General features: G+C 52.9%; 1 protein-coding gene across 1 annotated transcript in view; it reads right to left on the reverse strand.

Moving 5' to 3' along the window:
• Positions 1–4,255: 4,255 nt before the first annotated feature.
• Positions 4,256–18,219, reverse strand: part of LOC144721127 (histone deacetylase 4-like) — a 128,114-nt gene continuing 114,150 nt past the window's right edge. Inside the window, exon 27 of the mRNA XM_078598522.1 lies at positions 4,256–18,042. Coding sequence (XP_078454648.1) covers positions 18,003–18,042 — 40 coding nt within the window. The 3' untranslated portion in view covers positions 4,256–18,002. The remainder of the gene's footprint in view (positions 18,043–18,219) is intronic.

An 18,219-nucleotide genomic window follows, 5' to 3' on the forward strand; every position in this document is an offset into this window, starting at 1 on the left:
GAGACGGCTCCTTGGTGTGCGAGATGCTTGCGCGTCGAATGTGACACGGGGCAAAGTGTGTGGGGGTTAAGCGGCGACTTCTCCCGTTGAACGGGGTCTCCGTCGAGTGGCTGCGCTCTGAGGTCACGTCCAGTGCGTGTCCAACTTGCTACCCACATACCTCCTAGACCGTATACCAACATACTTACTAACCCTTATACCCATATACTTACTAACCCTTATAGATACATATCTACTATCCCTTATATCTACAGTACATATCTCCTAGCCCGTATACTCACATACCTCCTAGCCCTAATACACACGTATCTTCTCGCCCTTGTACCCACATATTTACTAGCCCTTATACCCACACACCTGTGAGCTCTTACACCCACTTACCTATTGGCACGCCTTCCCATTCCCCCTACCGATTGGCCGAACCACCTATCTCGACACGTACCTGCCGTTCGCATGCCTCCGCACACGTCTATCCACATGCCTCTTCTCATACGAATCCACATGCCCACCCACACGCCTACCCACACGACTGTCCGCATGCCTAAGCGCACGCCTACCCTCGTGGTTGGCCACACACCTCCTCGTCTGCCTGCCTACCCACTTGAATACGAACTACCCTAGGTGCATACCCACCCGCCTAGCAGCCGCACGCAGCTCTGGCCGAGCCGTGAGCAGCCCTCGCCGCCATCTGGCCGAGCCTGATGCGTGCCACGTGCAGCGCGGCGCGCTCAGGAAGCGCGACCAGGAATCCGCCTCGGGGCTCCTTCCTCCACTTCTTCTTCTTATAAACGATAGCGGCCGCGTGCGTGCGCGGGCACACCGACGAGCTACGGAGAGAGAGAGAAAGAGAGGGATTCACCGGGGAAGAGGAACCACGGGAGGAGAGGAATCACGGCAGGAAATTAACCATGGGGAGAAGGGAAGCATGGGAGGAGAGGGACAGCAGGAGGAGAGGGAGCATGACAAGAAAGGAACCACGGGGGAGAGGAACCACGGGATGAAAGAGTCACCTGGAACTCACCTGAGCCCTGGTGTGGGGGAAGGAAGGGGGGTGGGAGCGGCTGTGAGGGGGGATGTGGAGAAGGGGGGGTCAGTGTGGGTAGGAGGAGGGGAGGGGGGAGCTGCGGCTGCCACGGGGGAGGAAAGAGAGGATGGGGGGGGGGCATAAAACTGAAAATAGCTCCGCCTAATTACGCGAAGATGAAACGCGAACTGGAGGTGGGTGGGGGAATTTTACGGGAACCCGAGGTCCGGGGGCCTTTACGGCCCCCCCCCCTCCGCCGCCCTCGACTCCTTCCCCCCCGACCTCCCCCCCAAACCCAAACCCCACCCCCGCTCCCACCACCTCCCCCAACAGCGATTCTCAAAACAGCTCTTCACTATTTTCATTGGGAGGCGGTGCATTGCCACAACGCGGCCCCGAAATGGCGACATTTGGGGGGCAGAAGGAGGGAGGGTGGGGAGGGGGCTAAGACGTCTCCATGGTTACCTACCTCCATCACTGTGCAGCCAAGTCCAAGTGTCGCCCTTTACACCATCATTCTATCGGGGGGCTCTGATCCACTTGTGGAAATTCAATATTCCCATGGCCAGAGCCAGTCCCTATAAGGACAACCATTGTTGACGTACCACACACACACAGCGGTTATCTTCTTGTCGACTGCGAGATCTGATTGATGGTAATAATAGTGATGATGATGATAACAATGAGGCGAGTTAACGTGTCCCGGACCGGGACTTGGCTCAAAAACTCTGACCACGGCGGCAGCTGATTGTCATGGCCTCCCCAATTCCTCGATGCAGATTTTTCAGAATTCCGCTGCCAGACTTTCAGAACACCCGCCACTATAAGCGAGGTCGCATCCCAGCCTCATCACATGCCTCCACTGCTCACCAATCCAGTCCCTGGTACATTGCAGGATCGAACTTCCACCTCCACGGACTCGAGCCATGCCCATCACTCCCCTCTTCACACTTCGCTCCCTCTCATCTCTCTCTCGAAGTCTGCAACCTCCGGCTCAGTAGGAGGTCGCTTCTTCTCCTCTGCTGCTGCCTCTGTCACGGTACCGCGATGTTAACTACCACGCCTGCTACGTAGGAGGTCATAGGTTTGATCCCGACCCTGACGCCAATATATTTGGAGTTTGAGTGCCTCTCTCCTCCGTGGTAGCGTTGATTTTTCACCGGGGTTTTTTTCCCTCCGGGTTTTCCCTGCCACGGTTATAATTTAATCAGCACGCGTTTAGAATATTTGGCTGCTGCTGTACATTTCCACGTGATAAGCCACTTCGTTGAGCCATCATTTGTGGCCAGGTCGCTTAAAAAAAAAAGAGCTGCGTAGCTGAGTTGACCTTTCCTGTCAAATAAAAAATCGTTTCAAAAGCTTCTGCAATTCCCTCCCCCTGGTCATTCAATTTGTTGCACACTCGAGACCCATCTCTGATCCAAGTCCAGGCTCAAGCTCTCCTTTTGTCCGCCACGATACCTCCCCATCCCGCTGCTACGGATTTCGTTCGCACCTTCGTCTCGTCCCACTCTGTGCACCCTGCACCCCACCCCCACCGCCCCCATAAATGCCAGACGTCTCAAAACAGTGGAGGATGTGTTACGGGGGGGGGGGGGAGGGGGGAGTACCTCGTGTTGTTCGCCACGGACTCTCGAGTAATCTCGCAGCACGTGCAGCGAAACGTCGGACAACTTGCCGAACAACAGGCGGTGCAACTCCACACGCACCCGCGTCGGAGAGCCGTGCGGATCTGATTCAGGGCGATTTGGTGTCGTGTGGGAGGCCAAGTTGCTGGCGGATTCAGGATTCATGTCCATACCGCAATCCCAGCCCACAACGCGCCTGGCACCCCCTTCCCGGGCTAGCAGTGTCCCGCACAACACATTGTACGTTGCGCCCAATGGGTGCACGTATAATAAGCGACGTTTCGGGCAACGGCCCTTCTTCACGGCACACGAATAGCCAGGCTAAACCAGACTCGACCACTCCCCCCCCCCCACTGCTGAGCTTCCGAGAGAGAGAGAGATGACGGAACAAGACGCAATGCGGTTGATTTGGGTTGTGGGAGATGAAGGTTCGGCGGGGGAAGGGGTAGAAGAGAATGGGGGAGAAGTGGTGAAGGGGGGGGGGGAGAAGTTGGGGGGGGGGAAGTTGGGGAGTGGGGAGACGTTGGGGGGGCAGTTGTGGGGGGGGGGAAGTTGTGGGGGGGGGGAAGTTGTGGGGGGGGGGGGTCGAGGGTTAGAAGAGAGGGGGTGGGGGGGAATTTTTGGTGATTAGAGCAATTTGATCTTTTCCGTGCGGCGGGCAGTGACACAGAGCGCTCCCACTAATCACTCGCAGCCGCGGCGGGCACGGGGAGACGTTGCAAAGCGACTTCCGATTTGCTCTGCGCCAAGAGCGCAGTCGCGAAAACTCTGAGCTCATATAAATATATACTTACACACACAGACCCACATATACATACACACATACATACAGACCCACACATACAGACCCACACACATACCCACATATACATACACACATACAGACCCACATACACACACAGACACACATATATATACAGACCAATATATACACACAAAGAAAAAGATCTCACGTATAGACTTAACAGACTGTTGGGGCAAGTGCTGATAGCGAACACCTGTGGAGGCAGACACAGCACACGAGGTGGGGTGGCTGGCCAGCACCACGTGGACACATCGCACCAGGTACCCATTTGAGGCCGAGTCGACCGAGGGGGAAGATCCAGGCACATTTCATCGCGGGGTCGTGAGAGGTGGCGGCGGCTTGGGGGAAGTCTTCATCCAGCAGTGGATCGACCATGGCTGACGACGAAGATGTATATCACTATTGAAGTAGGCACCGACTTAAAGCCGACAAGGAATGAAACGGAGTCTATAGGAAATGGAACCGATTTAACTTTTCCCTCCTTCAGCCTATTATGTAAACCAAATGATCGTACAGTCATCTAGCAGTGGACTAAGAATGCCGGTGGCAGGAGCGCTGCTCATAACGAACGCATCGTGAACGTTTGCGCGTGGCGAGCAGATTGTGCACGTGAACGGACAATCGAAATAAAGGCTCCTCATTCATTCCGTGGCGGCCATTGGAAGGCGGGAGGGAGATGTGGTGGTCGTGGGGGTGTTGTCTGGCCATACTTCACCACAGCTGCTCAGCACGAGCTATAATCCCGATCCAAAAGAATCCTTAAAAAAATAAAGAGGTACGACTCGTCAAGCAGAGCGCTGTGATCTCGTTCATTTTATTGATGCCACACAAACGGCACGTCGCATGGACATTTCCAATCGGGGAACAATGCTAAAATATATATATGTACGCGCGTGTGTATGTAAACTAGGTAATATGGGATACGCTAATGCCATCATCGTCATCATTAGTACAGGAGCGATGGGACTCGGTGGGCCACGTGGTCTCGAGAATCGCTCCCCCCGCCACCCCCATCGCCCCACTCGACCGAACCACATCGCCGCTCCTTTTGTAGTAAAAAAAACAACAACACAAAAAAACCCACAATGCGAGTAGTCGACCACCGTCTTGCTCCGAACAAATCGAACAGACGGGGGGGGGAGGGCGGGGATCTCACGGAAACAGCAGCCGCAACGACCTTACCAAAGTGTCGCACATGCCAATACAAAAAAACCAACAACAAAAACCACAAAATACCCGGAGAGGATTGGTGATAAAACGCACGCGGATCGCGCCGTGAGTGGGACTCGATTCGTGTTGAGTGGGCGCAGTGGCGTCGGCGATAGTGGCAGGGTACGAGGCTTCGTGGAATCAATCACTGGGGTTTTAAAACAATGCCATCCAGTAGTCATGGGATCACTTGAGAGCGGACACAGGTTAGTAGTTACCGGTTTCCTTTCTTTCTACGTGGCGAATACAACGTGGAGCGTTTTGAGTGATGTCACCACGTGAGCGCAAGCATTTCATCATTAAACACGCACGCGTGATTGGTAACAAGGAGAAGCGGGGGATTCAAAGACGCAACAATCACGTGGATGCAAAAAACGCTTTAATTTGAACGGCCGTATTCAAAAACTCGGGTCACATTCACGCGGAGCGTGGATTATATATTCATAGCTGCGTGAGTGTGTACACATATACATATCTCAAACGTGTCAAAGTGAATGTCGCACACGTGATAACCCGAGCGTGTTTTCTCAAATGACCAATACAAAGCCAACGTGGAATTATAAAACACAAAGAGACTCTCTCTCCGTCACACACTCAACTCACGGACACACACACACAACAGATACAACAACAAAGCCAATGGATTTCAACTGGCCGGCCTGACCCGAACGTACAATGAAGTCAAGAACAGCGAATCCACAGAGAGATATTTTGGCCGAATTGCGAATCCCCCCCCCCCTCTCTCCCCGATGCGTGGAACTCTCATCAACTGCATCGCAGCGAGCGCCGGGGAGGCAAGAGACTTGCGGACACGGACGGGATGAGGACATTTCTGGCGGACGGCGTCACACAACACAACTGCCTTAACGCAGTACGCAATACAACCCACGCACGCAAGAGCTCTCGTCCTGTAGCTACCGCGCGCCCGATGCTCAGTTGGTGCGCCTAGCGAGTACGCAGGCGGTGCAACTGCACCGGAGCCCACGGGCCTGAGAAGGGCCCCAGCCGCCGTGGCCACTCCTCACAATCAGGGCCTACGGAGAACCAGGCTACGCCACCGCCTGAGCCGCGCGTCCCAGGATCTCTCATTCCTATCCGACGTAAAAAAACTAGACTTAATTGCCGATCAAGCGCGATCATTGTGGCACTCCAGTGACGTCGGTGCGGCGCTCCTGCCAGCCGCGTCATTCGACTTCAGGGCGGTGACGTCACTGAGGGTACCACGATGGATCCGCATGGCCGCGATTTTAAAAGTCCTTTTTTTTTTAATCTGTCCTCATTGGTCACGGCGAATCCACTGCTGTACGAAGGCCTCCGCGACACGAGGGGTATTTAAGCTCGTGCGACACATCCCGAGGCGTGCGGCTACAAGATGAGCGTCGACTGGGCGGTTTCGTGGTTTGCTGTTGAAAATCAGCCGAGCATGCTGCACGTGGCCTTGCGTGGCAATTCACGGGACGCCATTCGTCTCCGGGGGCTCCGTGTTTATTTCATATTTATTTCGCGATCACATGCCTAGAGAGAAAACACCGAAAGCCTTACGCGCACGTCGATGAAAAAAAGTGTCGACACAACGAGGGTTATACGTGGACTTGACACGTGATACAAATATAGCTGCCTTTGTTAATATCCACCAGGGCAAGTCACTCACTGGCAACAGCAGTCTTTTGCATATTTTTGTACACGCGCGGACACCATGTGAGCCTAGCCACTGCACCACCGGCCAACCCTTGCAGTAACGACGCCGATGATGATGACGATGGGAGTTATAATAAAGCTGCTGCTGCTGCTGATGGTGTTGATGAAGACACTCGTAAGTGAACACACACAGACACACGTACACAGTAAGTGAACACACACAGACACACGTACACAGTAAGTGAACACACACACGGTAAGATGGGCAGGGGCCACCGCTGCGCGTTGCACGCACCCACGTGCTAATTAATGTAACTCTCACTTGGGTGTTCTAATTAGCCGCGTTGTTGCTCGAATGAGTGTATTCTTTTATTCGAGCAAAAACAGGTTGGTAAAATCGATTAGGCGGATATTTTTTTAAACATGTAAAAATAGTGCAAGACCATTTCAGACGAGGGCGTATGTACACGGACCTATTGTTTTTTCTTTGTCATATCCGATTCATTGCTAAAGCAATGAGTAAAAAGATCGTAGAAGTGAAGGAATTCGTCCTACTTGCAACTGGACACCCAATGATTGAGATCGCCAACGCATGTGACGCACACGTTCGACCGTTTTCCTCCATTCAACTCCACTCGTATGGTTAAGATCGTCGCTATAATAATGATCAATAGCAGAGGCGGAGCGTGGGGCGTGGCGCGTGCCCGTGTCCTTCACGAGCTTCCAATTTAGCTTCAAATGAGCCCCGACACACACGTGAAGTGGCTGGCTCGACACTCAAGCTCCGAGAGACGGGCGGCAAAAATCAACGTTGTGGCCTCAGCCGCGAAGGCCGAGGCCGCGCTCGCGAACAGGACACACGCGGCCAGAACAGACCACGGGCCGTGCCACCACCGGTCCAATCCACTCCACTCGCCACTTCACCTCGACCCAATGACCCCTTCACCCCCCACCCCACCCCGAACCGCTCCTGTCCATTCCTAACACCACCACCCCCCACCGTCCCCCAGCAGTTGGATGCAAAAACAGATTCGTGTCTGGCTGCCAAAGCGTCTGGAGCCAGACACCGGGAGGTGCAAAGCGACATTAGCGGGTAGGCGACGTTAATACCGTGTGGCCAGACGGGACAACGCCTTGTAAACGCGGGGGCCGCTCCTCTCTCGCTCTCTCTCTCTCTGCCGTCACCTGCAGATGATGCCCTGCTGTACACGCCCACTATGTACACTCGCACTCACATACACATTATATAATATATTTCTATACGGTGCTCAAGAAATCCTGGACATGATAATACAAAATAACAACTCTTGATCCCTTTTATCGCTCTCTCCGCCTGCCACTCGCCTCGCGCGACCATGGCCCGTTGCCACGCGCGACCGCCAGCGCCATCGCTGGAACAAAACACGAAACCGTATCGAACTTACGTATTCCAGTTCGATTGCTTTGATATCATCGCGTAGCCATCATCTACCTCGGCACGAGGTCACCCATCAGTGACCATCACTGCAGCTCTCCGTGTAAATTAGTCACCGGATTCAGGTCGCGGTCTCGCCAGAATCGCAGATCGTGATCAAGGAAGTCCTTTTTGGAACAAAACCACGATTACCGCATGCAACCGCTAATCACGTGAGCTGGATCCTTCTATGTAGAGGTGCTACCGAACGGGTGACCACCACGGATAACCAACACAGATGACCAACATCACTTCCCACGTGCGCTGCTACTGAGTGGCCAAAAGCAGGGCGTTACAATTCTTTATCGTGATGGTTCGAAATTTCCAGGGCCGCCAAAAGGTGTTCCTTTTCTTCCGAGGTGCGCTCTGGATCTGAGGCCTCGAGAAAACTGGTCCACCACCTACCAACCCGCTCGCTGTGGCCTTGCTCTTGTCCAATCAGCCGTGAGCCCAATACTGCTGCCTCAAAGAGACCTGGCCCTCTGAAGGGAGACACTGGGGGAGCGTTCTCTGAATACTGCACAACGAGTCACTGCGGTTCCGACGTGGACGGGACTGCGGAATCTCACGTTTGGTAAAACCCCGATCCATGTTCTACCCGTGCCACCACGGGGGGGGGGGGGGGGGGGGAGGGAGCAACATCAAAATAAAAACAAATGACAACTATATATATTTATATATTAATGGATTATGTTTTATATCTTAGGGTTTTAGGATATGCATGTTCGCTCTGCTCCGTGTGCACGCGGATGCGCGTGTACACTTGTGTGTGTACAGCGAGGTGACTGTGCGCTTGCACGTGCGTGAACACACGCCTGTGCTACCGCATGTACCTTCTTGCATGTTTGTACTTGGGGCTTGCAAGAATGACTTGTCACATGTGTGTGCATGTGTAGGTTGCGGAGAGCGGAGGTGTCGCAGTTAGCGGGCTGCACTACAAATCCGGTGACCCGGGTTCGATCCCCGCTCACGGCCAACACCAGTGACAATTGTCTCAAACGGTCCTGGGCCTCAGCTAGGTCGACTCAGCCTCAAACGAGCGCCTGCTGCGATATGTGAAGATGGCGTGTTCCCCACAAAACCTGTTCCCACACCGGTCTGACCACGCTGTGGTGGTTCCTGGCTCCACACAAAGGACCGCGTCCAAAACCACAAGTTTATCTCTCTCCAGCTCACGGGATCACCACGCACACGCCCCATCCACTCCGACTTTCTTCAAGGGCGATGGATAATTTACTTTGTCAACTGAAAAAGCTGCAGCAGCAGCAAGAGGAGATCGAGAAGTCGGAGCAGACGATCCAGCAGCAGCATCAGCAGCTGGAGGTCAAGGAGGAGCAGAAGGCGATGCTTCGGTAGAAGCAGAGAAATATCATGAACAGACAAAATCTGCATCTGCAGCATCTGCAGCATCTCGCGGCGCAGCAGCAGGACATGGAGTTTAAGCAAAAGTTGTTCCAGCTGCAGCTGAGATGCCCATTGAGGAGCCACCCCCCCCCCCCCCCCGCTGATGCAGCAGCTCAAGAGGTTTCAGATGAAGGCGCAGTCGGTGGAGCTTTACAAGAATCTTCTGCTGGAGGCGGAGAAGAAAAAGCAGAAGACACAGCTCCTGCTGCAGCAGGACCTGCAGCAGGAGCTGGGGGAGGTGCCGGCTGAGGAGCAAGAGCAGGAGGAGCAGCAGGAGGGGGAGGAGCAGGAGGAGCAGCAGGAGGGGGAGGAGCAGGAGGAGCAGCAGGAGCAAGGGCAGGAGATGCAGCAGGAGGAGCAGGAGGAGCAGCAGGAGGGGGAGGAGCAGGAGGAGCAGGAGGAGGAGATGCAGCAGGAGGAGCTTTTCCACTTGGAGCTGTCCGACACAGATGAAGGAGAGACGGTGATTGGTGAGCGTAAACGAAATTGGAGTCGGGAGGAAACTATTAGACTAATAAAGGGCTATGCACACTTCAAAGGCGTTTAAAAACACAACCCGAACCAGGCGCTGTGGACGCGCCTCTCGCATGCCGCCTACGCAGACAGGGAGTGAAATATCAGGTGTCACAGGTTCTGGGCCGCTGGAAGACTCTGCGCACGCCATATCGCGAGGCCCTGGCGCTGAAATGTCGTGGTGTTCAAAATTGGCGGAAATCGAGCCACCTCTTCAATGAGCTGCACCCAATCATGGCAGGGGGTGGGGCGCAGGCTGCGGGGGGCATTTCGCTGCCATCCTCAGCCCGGCCTCCTGCACAACCGCCAGCAACACACGGAGAGTTGAGCGATGACATGATGTGCTGATGGGGAGACACCGCAGACCCTATATGTACAACACTACCCATACACTCAACACTGCTACCCATACTCCGCACTGCTACCCAAAGACTCGCACACGCGCGCACACACGGGGAGAAGAGGCCAAGCGATGGGAGCGGAGAGTCGAGTGGCGGGCCAACCCCTCGTCCACCTCGTGGGAGGTGGTAACAGGTAAAGTACAGGATTGCCAGACAGGGCGAAGTATGGTGGGTGGTTAGACCACCTGGGCCGCTTCGATAACCAAGAAGGCCTGTCTGGACTTCACCTGGAAACGCGCTGGCTCACGGGGCTCTGGTTAGCCACTTAGGCTAAGGGAGTAAACCCTGACAAAATCCCAGGTGGATACCAAGTGGCCAACGGCCCACCTCGGTTGGGCAGATGAGCTACGGTCCAGATGGCCAACGGCATATGGCGGAGGAGCCACTGGTGCTTCAGGACAAGCCTTTAAATCGTCTTGGTTTTCTGCCTCACCATTGGACCCAGGCTTGGTTCCTGGTTAAGCCCCGTGCGGGAGATGTTGTGCAACAGACACTGCAGGTACATTAATTCACGCACTGGCACCCTCCAGGGAAACTGTGCCATCGCACCACCACACTACTACCAAAGCCCTTGGGCGATTGGCAAGTGGCGAGCGGGGCAGGCCTATGCAGCTAGAAGCTCCTAGTCACAACCCAGCACCAAGGCGGCAGCTATTAGAAGGTCGTCACTCACTCGGATCAGGCAGGAGGGCATCCCGGCAGCTGTAGCTGTGACTGAGCAGCCCACCAGGATCCACTCTGCTCACCCCAAATGGGGAGGGGGCTAGAAAAGGTGCCCTAAACATAGCATCAGAGGGAGCAACAATAATTGCGGTCGAAACAAAAATAATATAACCTAAACATTAGATCCTGGAATGTCAGGACCCTCACAGATAAACCCAAACTCGCAATGTCCAGAGCACCCAACAGCTCTTGTGGCACGCGAGCTGAGACGATTTAATATCCATATTGCCGCCCTCAGCAAAACCCGTCTGGCGGATGAAGGCCAACTGACCGAGCTAGGTGGAGGCTACACCTTCTTTTGGAAGGGTAAACCAGCGCATGAGCGATGCCTGCATGTTGTAGGGTTTGCAATGGATACATGCTCATCAACAGCTTAAGTGAACTCCCAATTGGTATCAAGGATCGTTTTATGACCTTACGCCTGAAACTCTCAAAAGACCAACATGCAGCCATCATCGGTACCTATGCACCAACACTGGACTCTGAAGAAGACACCAAGGAGACCTACTACAGGCAACTCGACCAAATCCTTCAGAGTACACCAACAACTGACAAGCTGATTCTCCTCGGCGACTTGAATGCTGGAGTTGGGAGAGACCATCAAATGCGGAACGGTGTAATTGGTCAAGAGGGAGTTGGAAAGTCCAACTCCAATGGCCACCTTATTCTTACAACCTGTTCTGAGCACGACCTGACAATCACCAACACCCTATTCAGGCAGAAGAATAGGCTTAAGACCTCCTGGTGCCACCCTCGATCACACCAATGGCATTTACTGGACTATGCGATTGTCAGAAAGCTTGACAGCACAGACGTCCGAATCACTCGTGCCATGATCAATGCAGACGATTGCTGGACTGACCACAGACTAATTCGATCAGTGATGACTCTCAAACTAAACCACAAACACATCAACCGACCAAAACTACAGAGGAAAAGACTCAATGTAACCAGACTAAAAGATCCATCAGTACAGGCCCGACTGAAAGAATGAGCTCAAAGACTCGGCACCAACCAGGCTTCAGGAAATGTTCATGAGTACTCGACACAACTGAAGATGCCAGTTATAACCAGCTGTGAAAACACCATTGGCTACACAAGAAGGAAAAACTGCGACTGGTTTGATGACAACGACCAGGAAATCACAGGCCTCATTGACAAGAAGCAGAAAGGATTTATCGCCTGGCAACAACACAAAATCTAGACAGAAAAAACAATCATAAAAGGAGGCCAAATCGGAAGTACAAACTAAAATCCGGGAACTAAAGAACAAATTGTTCAGAAACAAAGCAGAAGAAATACAACATCTTGCAGATTCCAATAACCCACATGCATTTTTTAAAGCAACCAAAGTCTTAAATGGACCATCAAAACAGGGCCTTGCACCACTTCAGTCTAAGGATGGGACAAAAATCTTCAAAGACAAAAATGCAATCATCTCCCGCTGGCAGGAACACTTCAGCACTCTTTTCAACTGCAACGCTGTTGTAGACGCTTCTATATTCAGTAAGATTCCACAACACTCCACCACTGAGGATTTAGCTGGAGAACCAACGATGCTTGAAGTGGCTAAAGCTGTCAAGCAGATGAAAAAGAACAAAGCTAGTGGGCTAGACCAGATTCCTGCTGAGATTTACAAACATAGAGGACAACGCCTACTAGAACACCTGCGTTCCCTTATGGCCAGAATCTGGAATGATGAAGACCTTCCCAACGAACTGAAAGATGCCATCATTGTCACCGTCTTCAAAAAAATTGACGAGTCAAACTGTGACAACTACAGAGGAATCTCTATTCTTGCCGCTGGTGGAAAATATTGCCAAGAATCCTACTAAAAGACTTCTGAATCGCAGAGTGGTTTTCGACCTGATAGGGAAACCTCAGACAAGATCTTCTCAGCCCGTCAACTCCAAGCGAAGTGCCAGGAGCAGAGACTACCATTGTACATGGCCTTCTTTGATTTGACTAAAGCTTTTGATTCCGTTAATCGTGATGCACTATGGAGAATCCTTCTGAGACATGGCTGCCCAACAAAATGTGTTAACGTCCTCCGTCTGTTGCATCACGGTGTGAAGGCCATCCTCCTCTCTGATAGCGAAACCTCAGAGCCAATCGAAGTACCGGTGTGAAGCAAGGCTGCGTTATTGCACCAACTCTTTTCTCCACCTTCCTGGTGGGAATGCTTCATCTGACAGAGAACAGACTTCCCAGAGGCATAAATATCACATATAGGACAGACGGGAACATATTCAACATCAACCGTTTCAGAGCCAAGTCAAGAACATCAATCACATCCGTTATTGAATTCCAATATGCTGATGATGCCCAAGTCGGTGCCTGCTCAGAAGCTGACCTTCAGGTCATCCTCAACATATTTAGAGATGCTTACAGCAGGATGGGTCTAACATTGAATACCAGCAAAACAGAGATCCTTTTCCAACAAGCTCCAGGAGGACACCTACCACCCCCTACAATCATTACCAACAATGCAATACTAAAAAACGTTCCCAGTTTCCCATACTTAGGCAGCCATCTCTCTAGCAATGTCTTAATTGATTATGAAATCCAACAGCGGATTGCCCAAGCGAGTGCTGCCTTTGGCAGACTTAAGAACAGGGCCTTTGAAGACCACGACAATTCCACCAAGATCAAAGTGGCTGTGTATGATGCTGTGATCATGCCCAACCCTCTTATATGGTGCAGAAACCTGGACCACTTATCGTGAACACGTAAAATCTCTCGAAATGTTTAATCGACGCTGTCTCAAGAAAATACTAAACATCACCTGGGAAGAAAGACAAATTAATATTGGTGTGCTGGAGCAATCCAACTCATCCAGCATAGAGGCCATCATGATGAAGTATCAACTCAGAGGGGCAGTTCACCTTGTGAGGATGAATGACTCGAGGCTTCCTAAGAAAATCTTCTATTCCCAGCTCAGCGATGGATCACGTGCCCCCGGAGGTCAAAGGAAGCGTGTCCGTGACAACCTTAAAATGTACCTCAAACGAAGCCACATAGATCCAAACAAATGGGAAATCTATGCTCTTGATAGACCATCATGGAGGGCCAAAATAAACAATGGAACTCAGGATTTTGAGGCCGAGCGAAGAGAGTTGATAGCCAGTAAAAGAGCACGCCGCAAATCACGCACACCAGAGATAGAGACGACAACGAGGGGGAGCTCCAGGATGGCCCATCCGTGCCCTCACTGTGCCAAGATCTGCAGGTCACGGATTGGCCGATTCAGCCATCTCCGGACGCATGGCCAGCTAGCTCCATCTCACAGCACGGACAAGTGACACCTGGAGGGAAATCTTACTCGACTACGAGAGATCCCCGAAGATGTGAAGATCGCGGCTGGGTGTGATGCTGCCCACCCACCCCTTCTCGTGTGCAGTTTCGGCCTTCATAGGTCCTCGCTAACAGCGCTTGCCCCAACAGTCTGTTCAGGCTATACAGGGGATCTTTGTCTGTGTTTGTTTGTGCGTATGTGGAAAAATAATGGCATTTTCTTTTACACAATTTCTCGGCAGAGGGTCACAGGCCCAGCACGTCAAGCGTCCATCAAACCAACAGCACATCGCGATCGGAGTAGTAATAGTTAATAGAAGAGTGTAACAGGCTTCTTGAATAGACCAAGGTTATAGGAGCTTGGGGAAAAGAGGCGATGGGAGGGAATTCACATAGCTGTCAACCCATATGGTTTACCCGCCTTCTTGTACAAGGAAATTTAGATTTCAGGTCCATACGGCGTACAACCGTTTCAATACGGGCAGCAATAAAATCATACGGCCAAATAAAAAAAAGTCGTGGGGCAGATTTTTTTTTTTACTCTGGAGAGTAGCGATCCCCGTAGACCGTAGCATGGTAAGTAGCATCACTGACACCAATTAAAAACATTTATACATAAAACAGCTTTTGTTTCAGAACATAATTTTTGTCTATTTATTTGTGTTTTTCCCTTGTGATGGGACTTTGTAGGATGAACGTTAAGATTTATAAGGGGCACGGAGTGACCAATAAAGCCTGAATTGGTCTGTAATAAGGTAGGCGCTGATAAGGGGTTGACAGGTATGAATTCAGAACGTAGCAAGGGAGGTGTCGTGACCTACAGTGTGGTGGTCGAACGGATTGGATGAGTCAGTCTGAACTGAAGAGAAGAAATAACGTTGCCTTGCGGAACACCAGAGTTAATCGCGAAGGCATCCGATTGGCCACCCCCCACTACTGCAGATTTGAAAAAAGAGAGATGAAAATATCAGGGTACAGATTCGGGTGCAAGCCAGATGACGGGTGGAGCTTGACAAGTTGCGTGCGGTGCCAGACACGATCCAACGCTCGAGCGATGTCAAGGGCCACGATCGTAGACTCTCCAAAATGGTCGAGGCTTGAGTTCCAAACACGAGTCACGTAAGCCGACAGAGGCCACCTGCAGATTGTGCCGGACGGAACCCACGTTGACGATCACCAAGACACGGTAGCGATGGAGCAGCCGATTGCTGCCGGGAGATTCTGTCACTCTGCATAGTAACGGCACAATGCCTGTCATGCAATGGCGACCACAAGCCTTGGAGCTAATACGTTTGGCGAGAGAACAACGTCCATCATGCACTGCAAATCTTAAGCGTTTTTATCCATTGGATGGCATTACTGGAGGTGGCATTCAAGGGTGGTATTTGCTGAAAATGGGCCAGAGAGAGATCGGTCCCCGATCGGTGTAAAAGAAGTTTTTCAGAGTGCCTGCCTGTTATCCGCCACGAAGGACAACGAAGGGTTTGTCTCGACACAGCATGAGACGCGAGAAGAGTACTCGTCACCAGAGTTAACTGCTCCAGTACAGTCGGCGCACCCTGCAGGCAAAAGCCTCCGTGTTATTGTCAAGCGTGACCTCACCAGCGCTGCCAGGTATCCCCGTCACGAACCGGCAATAACAAATCATCCCAGATGACACCCCTGCATTGCACCATGGTTCTCGGGCCGCTGTACGATCTACGATCTGGTGGCCGTGCTTGCGGGGAGACCGTTTAACTGGGGCACCCTCAGAACAGCTCGGGAGCTACCACGAGAGAGGACACGCCGACTGCAGTCAGAGCAGAACAACGCTGGATCAGGTACCGGCCGGTAACCTCAATCAGGCCTACAAACAGGGCGGAGCCTCCTTTCAGAACACCTCTATGGTGTGTGTCGTGAGTGACGTGGGTAACTGTCATTGAAAACAAGTAGCATATAAAAACAACAACAACAGGAGTACTTGTCCATTTCTGTATGTCGTTATACCTCAGGTCATTCGCAACTGCGAGAGTACTCCAGCTGGTCAGTAAATACGTGACGATCACTATACAGAAAGTAGATGTTAACTGTTGGAAGGTCACCGAAATAACTACGCACGCGCGCGTGCGCGCATCATGCAGTCCGCTCCGTGCTGGGCGGGGGTGGGCGGGGAGGTTAGGAACAATCCACAAACCCAGGAGCGCTCTTTGCCCCCCCCCACCTTCCCCGTGGTAGAAAAAATATCGCGCAGCCGCGAGACCCGAGGCTCGCCCGTTTAAGTGACAAACGACGCGACCTTTAACCCCCCCCCCCCAGCACGGGTTAAAAGAAGCTGGCAGGGTTCGGATGGTCGTTTAGTATGAAAGTACAAAAGAAATAATTATAATATTCATCATTGTAAAAAATAAAAACTCGACAAGGCGAAAACGAAAACGTTCGGTACAAAATAACACTGCTTGGTCATTTGAAACATTCTTTTGAGATGCGCGGCAAGGGCGAGTAGTTTCAAAAGCCGAAGTGGTCACGAGCGAACTGCCTGCCACCCAAATAAATATCTCCTATAGCTCGGCATTCATAAATACAAACATGCGTAGAAAAGCTGGAGGAGCCGCCAGGCGTCCCGATTTTATTACAATAAGTGCTTTTCGTGTGTGATTCCTCCTTTCATCTTTTCTTCTCACGTCGGGGGGGGGGGGGGGCGGTGAAGAAGACGTGAATTCAGTGTTTGTTTTTTTACATTCAACAAAAAGACGTTGAGGAACAGGACGAGCCGAGCGTCCGTGAGAATTTAAGGCTGTTTCCGCGGAAGCCGTCGCCCCACTACCACACCCACCCCCCCCAACTCAACCGAGAAAGCGGTCACGAAGGCACAATTGTCCCAGCGCCCCAAGTCAACGACGGCCTTGCCGGAAAAAAGCAACCTCCAATACCTGCCGGTGTCGCTGGCTCCAGCGCTTGGCCCCCCCCGCCACCACCCACCTGTACACGCGCGGCCCGACACGGCCCGACACGGCCGAACTTCAAATACCTTTTAAGAAATGTGCCGGGGATTTGGACAGCTCGGTTGCGTTACAGCCCCCTGACGAGCGTCGACATCCACACGGCCTTTCCGGAGTGTTGTTACTGTCGAGGTAACGCCACCCGTTGTCTTCTGGACCAACAGCGCAGCTTTAGCCGTTGTCGTCGCTGCGGCGGTTTTTGTTGTTGCGAGCGATCCATAACCAATGAAGGCCGGTGACGGCCTCACACCACTATCTCATCGCCGTCATCATTACGATTATTATTACTGCTGTGATTATTTGTGAAAAACCTTGTTGTTGATGTTGTTGTTGGTGGTGGTGGCCCCTTGCAGCCGAGTGGCGTCACCAGCCCCGAACGCCAGCAGCCGGGAAGCCTTCCTTGTAAACGGTTCGCCGCTTCGACGCCTAAAGCTATGAACTCTGGGTGTCGCATTGACACCGCCATGGCTTATCAACTTCAAGGACCTACGGTACCCCACGGTGGGCACGCTCTCCCTGCTCCCCGCTGCGGCCAAGCACTCGCACGTCAACGTGTCTCACCCCCAGCCCCCTCCCCCCCTACTATGCGCAGACCGCAACGACGCTCGGCCTTGCCAGCGCGGAGGGCGTCGGGGCAGCGGTGGCGGGCGCAACACCGCGGGCGCGGCACCACGGGCGGCTCGCCGCGCCGGTAACCGCAGCGTCACCGTCACCGCGGGGCGCCACCACCACCTCCCTTCTCCTGCGGCTCCGAGCTGCTGTGGAGGCGGACGTGTCCAACGGAGGTGGGGGCCGGGGGGTAGGGGGGTGGGGGCCACAGCCGATTCTTCCGAAAAACTAAACAAATTCCACGGCCGGTGTGGCCGGCCGCCGCCGTCGAAAGAAAGGTGGTCGCCAGACGGGGAACAGACCCTGCCGGCGCCCCCGCGCTCCTACGCCCCGGAGTCCTCTTCCATCGGCTCCTCGGGCGGCCTGCACGGACACACGGCACCCGCACGGCACTCGGTTTGGGGCGAAGGAGCAGCGGGAACGGCTCGGCTCGTTCGAGTCGTCGGGTGGCGTGCGGTGGAGCCGGCGGCCGCTTTGAACGCGGCAAAACATTCATTTCGTCGTCAAAGAGCTGGAATTTTGCCAAAATAAAATCAGAAG

Source organism: Lampetra planeri, chromosome 10, assembly GCF_965212315.1.
Source record: "Lampetra planeri chromosome 10, kcLamPlan1.2.h2, whole genome shotgun sequence".
NCBI lineage: Eukaryota > Metazoa > Chordata > Hyperoartia > Petromyzontiformes > Petromyzontidae > Lampetra > Lampetra planeri.